The 8,330-nt window shown below is 38.4% G+C and overlaps 1 protein-coding gene across 1 annotated transcript; it reads right to left on the reverse strand.

Moving 5' to 3' along the window:
• Positions 1-5,180: 5,180 nt before the first annotated feature.
• On the reverse strand, positions 5,181-7,810 carry LOC102112994 (parvalbumin, thymic CPV3). The gene is made up of 4 exons (XM_005522968.2): positions 7,750-7,810; positions 7,252-7,384; positions 6,716-6,825; positions 5,181-5,206 (listed from the first exon to the last, which is right to left on the reverse strand). The coding sequence occupies exons 1-4, from the start codon at positions 7,808-7,810 to the stop codon at positions 5,181-5,183; spliced, it is 330 nt and encodes a 109-aa protein (XP_005523025.1).
• Positions 7,811-8,330: the final 520 nt, after the last annotated feature.

Genomic DNA, 8,330 nt, shown 5'->3' on the forward strand with positions numbered 1-8,330 from the left:
TGTGCACTCAAAAAGTGAGAGGTGTAAGCCAGAGAGGGATGACCGCTGTTTCCCCCTGGGCTGCTGAAGTCAGCTCCATCCCATTCCTCCTGTCTTGTGCCATGGCTCAGCTTGGAGTTTGGATATGTGAGTTCATGTGGATGTGTGCAGGCTCCTTTCCATGGGTGCAGAGATCACCACCACCTTGGGTGTCACCTTTCCTGCCTGCACGGGTGGCATTTAACCCAAACCGCTCAAGAATGAGCAGCTCCTCCTGTGTGTCCTGGACAGGCAGGAATGACATGACAGCGAGCCACACCACAGACTGAGCATTTCCAGACAGTCCAGCCAGGTCCGAACAGCTGTAGGAAATGTTTACAAAGCTGCAGAGAGAATCTGCATTATCATTTTGTGGTATTTTCAGAGAGGTCACAGAAGAAGGTGACTCCTTCCTCTTGCCAGCGAGGCAGGATGCGGGAAGGCCCTGATGTTCTGCGCTCCCCAGCATTTCCCTGAGCAGGGTCTGAGGAAGGATCAGGCCAAATGTGTCAGGATGAGATATCTACATACAGTAATTCTCGTTTCCTACCCTACAGCTCTGAGTTAAAATTCAGCAATATGTGTAGAATGGCCCTTTCATTGTGGTCTGTTTTTTTGAAGAGTGCAGCACACTTGAGACAGTTTCTGGGAACATCCAGTTGGAATTGAATGTATCAAACAAAAGGAACCAAATTTCCCTCCTTGCTTGTGCTCCACTGCAGGCAGGGGCCAGGTGGTGATCGGGCCAGAGGTGAAGTTAATTTGCTTATACTACTCACTTAAAGCAAAACAAGGAAATTCTTAAAATTGCTAGTATTGATAGTAAAGTTAAATTATTTCTTACCAAAGAAATGAAAAAACTGCAGTGACTGTAGATTTTTGCTTGTGTTGGTTGAGATGTTTAGATGTGTTTGTTCAGGATTTCACAAGATGGAGATCCTGGGCTGTGACTGGGGTAATGTTAACTACTGCAATACAAACACTGGTGCAAGGGATATATTCTGGAAGTACACACAGTTGGACACTGGGTATTCACTGTAAAGGGAGATTGCTGAGGAAGGCGTTTCCATGCTCAGCTTTCCTTAGGAAGGGAATTAATGTATGTGTAGTGATTGCTAACATATAATTCTGCTCAGTGCAACCTCATCTGTAACTTGACATTGCTTTTGGTAGAAGTATTTGTGAGAATCTACAATGAGCAAGTGATAACAGATTCAATTAAATTATTACATTTCTAATGTACACATTAACAGGGCATGAAGAAACTTCGATTGTGGTTCCAATTTCATCCCATCTTCTTAATTGTATGTGCAGTAACACCACACCTTGACATTTGCAAAGTGGCATCAGATCACCCCGAGTTTGAAATGTGATTCCCAGCCCATGATTATGTAAAATTAAACTGCTGAATAAGTACATTGGGAATTTGCAGGATAACCCCTGCATCAAGGGGCAAACAATTAACAACTCTATGAGTGCTTTCCAATTTGTTTTTAAAAATACATAGAAGTAAGAAATAGTATTGTGTAGACATATGTTTTGGTTTGTTGAGCCTATTTCTGGATACTATTTTGAGCACTTCCATCAGCTGTGTAGTAGCAGACTTCACAAAAAGGTGTGCTATAAATCACTCTGAGTGTTAGAGCTGACAGCTTTAAATAAATACAGCTGACAGCTCAAATAGCTGTTCCATTGACAGTATGTGGTCTAAATGTGTTAACAAATGCATAGACTCAGCAGTTTGGGATTAGTTTAGCAAATAAATTACAAAATAATGCAGTGATCCAGCAAAAAGCACAATGCCTGTGTATCCCTGGTCTGCATGCTTTGTTAATACTGCAACAGGCCTGTGGAGCTGTGTGGGAAAACACAACAGTGCAGCTGGAGCTGGGCTCTGACTGAGACAGCCTTCACATCCCACAGACTTGTCAGTGTGATATCAGGGAATGTGAGCAGCACCGGGGGTGTCGTGGTGAGTAATGGTTTAATAATGGATGCATTTGCTTTGCAGGACCAGAGATTTCATAAAGGAAGGCAGTAACTTCACACTAGCTTGGGTTATGATTAAGAATACAAGGTTACCGAGTAGCAATTGGAAAACTGCTTTCATGCAAAACTTGAGATATTGAAATGTTTTTGTTTGTTCAATGTTAGTAGCTTGCATCTCAAGAAAAGCTGGAAAGAGAAGATGAGGAAGGGGCTAGGAAATTAAAAGAATTTCAGCTCTGAAGATGGATAATATTAATATGTTAATTATTTATATTCTGAGCACTGCAAAATAAGAGAATTACATTAAGAATGATGTCACAGTTTGACACATTTAAGGCATGGCATTTTTCTGCTTAGAGGTTGAATAAAGCTACTGGGCATTTTTTATATCTTAACTGTTCACAGGGTAGACTGGCACAAGATATTAGGGGGTACATAACATGAATATGGAATAGTACTCTTGAAACCTGCATTTTAACAGAATCAAAAGTATTCTGGTGTTTTCTAAAAATGTATTTTTATAGTAGTTGTGTCTAGTGAATAATTGTATGCAATGTACAACTGTCAATTCTGATAACCAGCTGCAACTTCTATTGCAATGTGTAAGCATGTTTGCCAGTGATGACTGATTTCTGACTGCTGCCTTTCATGTCAAATAGTGGTCAATGCAGTAGGTGAATTATTATTTCTATCCTATTCATTAGATATATACTTACAGTAAGCACCCATATCCATAAGCTAAATAGGGGTCAGTATATTTAGTTTTTCCTTTCTTGTCACTCAATAAAACCCTGCCCCAGGAACTTCGTCAATTACAGGGGCCTGCCTGAAGCAGTGGGAATTCTGTATACCATGTCTCTAGGAGTTTACCAGTGGTGTTTTGTTTTAGGCTAGGGAGCAGACAAGTATCTTTGTGAATAAATTCAGTTTGAGTTATCACTATCATATGTTTTACACAACCATTCAAAAGATTTAATGTTTCAAGGATCCTGAAGAAGTGATGTTTTAATTTTAAATGTTTCTTCCTACAAGTCAACAAGTTTTCCCTTACTTGAATCTGCGGGGGTAGGTGCTGTGCTACTGTGATTTTTAAGGCACTTTTTTTCCTGATGGACAGCATGGAGAGATTCTTTAGCTGCAATACTTTGGATGTTTGAGAGATGTCAGAATACCTTGAGTAGGGCAACTGGATTTTTCTGTTTGGTGACCTGCTCCAGCATCCTGTTGCATCTCAGTACAGAATTTGTACTTTGCCTCTGGATTTCTTTGTCGAGGTCCACAGTGCAAAGGCTGAGACATTGAGGGGAGCTAGAGTTCAGAGTGCAACAGCACCTGGAAAATTCTTTATTTTACAGGCATTTGCCTACCTGATGTAACATGATTAGTTAAGGTCGGGACACTTAATTGTCAGTGAAATGGAGAGCAGTTTGTTTGTTACTTACATGTGAACCAGTCCAAGACCCTTCTGTCATCATACTGATTTCATTGCCAAGAACACACTATTTCTTGTGACTGTCCTGTGACATCCATCTTATGTTCTGAGAATGGTCATAACTCAGTTTGTCATGGGTCAGACTCTCGGCTTGCATAAATCTGAATAGTTCTGTTTAAGTCATTGATACTCTAGAAATTTGTATTCTAGAGCGTATTTCATAATGTTAAGAAGTAGCATCAAAATCCAGTGTTCATTTTTATATTATTTTTGTACAATAAAAGGAAAATGGTGATGACCATATTAAATGTACTGAGTCTACCAGCTTACAAACAATTTAATCTGCTTGAAAATGTCTTGAAATGATACAAAAATTCTGTTTTCAATTGTTAACTGTTAAGAATTGTGGACCAATATGTACTTTTTTTTTTAAAGGAGATGGGTGTTTCTTGTCTGGCTTGCCATTGCTTGGCTTCCAAAAGAGTACATAGCTGCAGAGAGCACAGAGGAAGAATCAGGGAGGAGTCATTATGGAATTTGTTTTGGGTTAAGGTGTCTAGGCTGTCTCAGAGAACAGCACCGCATGAGCTTTTTCTCACAATGTGTACAGGGGAATTTTAATTTATTGAACTGCTTTTGCTTTGATGATGAGGATGTTTTAATCAACAGAAATTTTTCAAGTACTGTTTTGTTAGGTTTACAACACACAGGCTGGAGAGAGCAAAGGCCCAGCTTATGGAAGCATTAACTGGATGGACTCTCTGACCCTGGTGCTCTGAAAGATACACAGAAGCAAGTGAAGGTATAAATACTCCATCAGAGCATCTGAATATATCCTTTTATATGAGAGAATGAAGTGTTTGCTCATTAGAAGACATTTCTTCAGCATTCCCAAAGATGGATGTGTATGTGAGGGACATTAATACATCAGTCCAGCTCACCAGGGAGAGCTGGAACTTTCTCAACATGCATTTTTACAAATTCTTCCTCCACACTTCCAGTCCTCCCTATTGAGAAAACAAGAAAATACCACCAAGAAGATACCTTGCTTCCCCTCTGCTTCTTTAAACCTCACAGTTATTTGAAACCTCAAGTCTTCATAGGCTTTCCTTTGAATTCTCTCTGCAGGAAAGTGCATGGTTTTTGCTTTCTTCATCTATTAATTGGCTGATGTAAGATTAGTTTAAAACAGCAACAACCTCATGCAAAAGCCGCTTCTTAAGGAAAAAGATATGACTGATTTTCACTTGGAAGTCAGTGAGGGGTTTTACCCTCACCTATCTCACAACTGTATCTGAGCTCGTAATCTTTGATGAAGATCTGAGTGTTCTGAGAATTTAAGCTTAATCCAGAAGGGCTGTTGCAAACAGAACTCCCACTCATTTCAGAAGATGTTCCATATATGAAGATCTGATGAGTTCAAGATCTTGGAGGGATTAACACTTTTGATTTAAGAAGTCTGATGTTTCAATATAGGAGTCAAAAAAATAGACACACGCTACAGTATATGATTAATTTTTATTGGATATTTTTAAGGGTAGTGTCTGCTGAAGTAGAGGTTAAAACATGGTAAATAGTCCACACGATGAAAAAATCAGTAATCAGTGTTTCATTATGTTGCTAAGGCAGTGAAAAAATAACAGACACTGTAAAGATAAATAAGGAAGTCCTGATTTTCAAGGTTTGGGATTGTCTTGTGCAGATTCATCCCAATTCTATCTTCTTTGGTCCTTTTGAACCTCTAAGCCTGTACCATTTCCTGGAATTCTGTGAAAGATAAGAGAATATTTACATGAAAGAAATATCAACATGAAAGGATTAGGAATAAAGGATTGGTGGCTTATCAAGAGATTTAGAATAGGAATGAACAGAAAAAAGTTATCTGAAAGATGACCAGAGAAGAAACATGTGGAAAAGAGGCATCACCTAAACATCCTAAACAACATGTGGAAAGGCAGTGTGTTTTGCTGACTTACAGGAAAAAATGAAATATTCAGGGTTGTTTTGGCCTAATACTGATCTTAGGCAAAAATAATGGAATGTCTTATATGGAATTTAAGTAAGAAGTAGTTAAGAGCTCAAGTAAAAAAACTGAAAAGCTGTTTTTAAACATGTGTTTTATTAACTGTTTGTAATGCTTCAGGCATTGAGAAATGTTGATTTAGAGCACAGTCTAAAGCTAAAAAGACCGTGCAGTTCCATGTGGTATGATTCTGGGGTGTTGAGTTGTGCAATAAGATACTGTTATTTTAAAGATCTTTTGAATATTTGGCTTCCATGAATTAGAGTATCTGATCAGTCCCATCCCTGAGTGACTGTATTAATATACAGATTGCTTCATAAATCATGTGTGTTTATTCTGGCAGAGTTCCTAAGGAACTGGATTTAATTCCTTCCAAAGAAAGAAACAGAAGAGTTCTGTCCTGCTAGTGCAGTGAGCTGGGGAATCTGCTCGCCAGCACATTCCCTGCGTGCTATTCCCTAAGCCCCTTTCATGCTCATCTAGGCAGCTCACTGCTCTCATGGGGCGAGTTGCCATTAGCTGCAGGCCTTTTGTATGTGTGCTTTGTCTCCAAAACAGGGCACAGAATTATGGAATTAGGAGATCAGGAGGTTTCTGCACCAATGCAACCATTAAATCACACCAGTGTTTCCATGTGGTGAGTGTATGATGCTTCCTTAAACAGCTGCTCCTTCCTATTTGGTACTTAACCTGCTACTGAAGATAAAGAGCAGCCATTCCTGCTGGGATCCTGTTGTGGGATCTCATACTGGGGTACTGACACTTGATCAGTCTTATATCCTTATCATGCAAAACAAAACCAGAACTATATGCTGCATATTGAGAATTATTTTAGTGCCCGGTGGAATTTCTGTGGGGCAGTAGCTGCTGAAAACAAGCTGATGTATGAGCTGGTTGTTCTTCTGTGTACAGATGGTTCTTTTGTCCTTGATTTTACATTTGTGTATTCCAAGTGATCCCAGGGCTGCCTTACATTAGAGTAAGTGGGAGGAGAAATAAGGGGCAGTTCCTTTCAGAACAGCTTGAAATATGGGAGTGAGTGGCAATATGGGTTTTTTTACTTGCTTATGCAAAAAGAGTTGCAGAGATGAACCTGTAAGATCATGGACCATTTCCACCCTTAAACGGGTTGCTACTCAAGGGTTTCAGTAAAATCACTGGAGGTACATTAATGTATCATCAACATAAAAGAGAATCCCACATCACTACAAACATACTGAGGTGCTTAATTCTGTACTTAAAGTAGTCAATACCTTCAGCCCCGATTTTACCATCCCCATCATGATCTGCAGCTGCCAAGAAGGTCTTGGTTTCTGAGGTGGTTAACACTCTGGCTCCACACTCAAACCTCTGAAGGAAGTACCTTGGGAGGAAACAACTTAGATTTAGATTTTCACACCACAGTATTTTTATGGTTGTTGTATAATCAAACTGATAGCTATCTCTAAATAATTTACCACAATAGCCAAGTCTTTAAAATACTGCTTTGTTTGACAAGCTAAATCTTAGTTTTATGTATTTCTGCTTTATAAGTGCAACCCTGAATGAATTGATTCTGTCCACTATGAAAATCCAGCCCCCGGGAGCTCTTTTTTTCCTATACTGAGCATAAAAGGCAGATATTACTAATTTGCTTTTCTCTGTAAGGATTATTTAAATATATCTTTCACAGTCTGCTGAAGGTTTTACCAACATTTAGCATAAATTGTGTTCACATTTACTGAAAGTTCTGGAATGGAAAAAGTGCTTATTTTTTTTATAGCCTCCAAGTAGTTAACAAAATCCTTACTTGAGCTCATCTTCCTCAATAAAGCCACTTTGATCATTGTCGAGAATCCGGAAGATCTCCTTGAGCTGGCTGCTACTCTTTTTAGACATCCCACTGATCTGAAAGAATTTTTTGGGACTAAAGGAATCTGGAGCTGAAAATAAATTAATAAAGAAATTAACCCCAGACCACTGTGTTCAGTGTTCCTAAATGGTCTGAGGATGATACTTTGTTACATTTTAATTGTTCTAAACATGATCAGTAGGTGAAGCCTGTCAAAGAATGAATGATTTTGCAATACTGCCCCATACCCTCCTAAACATCCAACAAAATCATGTGGGGATTAGCTCCAAACTGACAATATAAACCAGTTATGAACAAACATACTGTGACAGCTGAGTAAAGAGATTACAGAAATCCATTTAAAGTATGCTTGTTCAATATTCCTTTGGGACTGAGTTAAACTTGCCATGGGTTACACAAAATAAGAGATTTTGAGAGTTTTAATTGTTTTCTCACCTTGGCAGTCCCGCAGAGCAGCAGCAATGTCAGAAGGGCTTAGAATGTCTGTAAGGCTCATTTTAAACCTGTGCAAAATAGAATATTGCAAACAGAGTTTTGAAATGCAAGTGAATCTTACAACAAATTGGGTTTTTCTGTGTTTTGAAGATTACTAGAAGGTCAAGAAGAATAGATGAATTTCATTGATCAAAGTGACATCTCTGCTATTCCTTAACAAATTACAAGATTTAATACATTACTTCCTTAAAAATAGCAGTGCAGAAATAATGCTTGTTAATGAGATGGAGTACATTAACCATATGATGAGTTGATGATCAATATTTTGTCATTTACCTGCAATTTATAGAAATACAGCATATTTTTAAACTCTATGTAACTGTTAATCTAATAGTCTTACTGGAATGCACAGAATCTGGCAATACAAGTAACAATATATGCAGTTGGAAAAGGAAAATTAAGAAAGTTTACTTCTATTATCTCCCCCAGCAGCTCTGAAGAATAAAAAGAAAACTGATACTTATCTATATAAAGTCCATCCATATATAATTCCAGCAATTAAAATAAAAATCTTAGAATGG

This window comes from Pseudopodoces humilis, chromosome 18, assembly GCF_049639895.1.
Source record: "Pseudopodoces humilis isolate 2021_Gansu_Grassland_sample_001 chromosome 18, ASM4963989v1, whole genome shotgun sequence".
In the NCBI taxonomy this organism is placed as follows: domain Eukaryota; kingdom Metazoa; phylum Chordata; class Aves; order Passeriformes; family Paridae; genus Pseudopodoces; species Pseudopodoces humilis.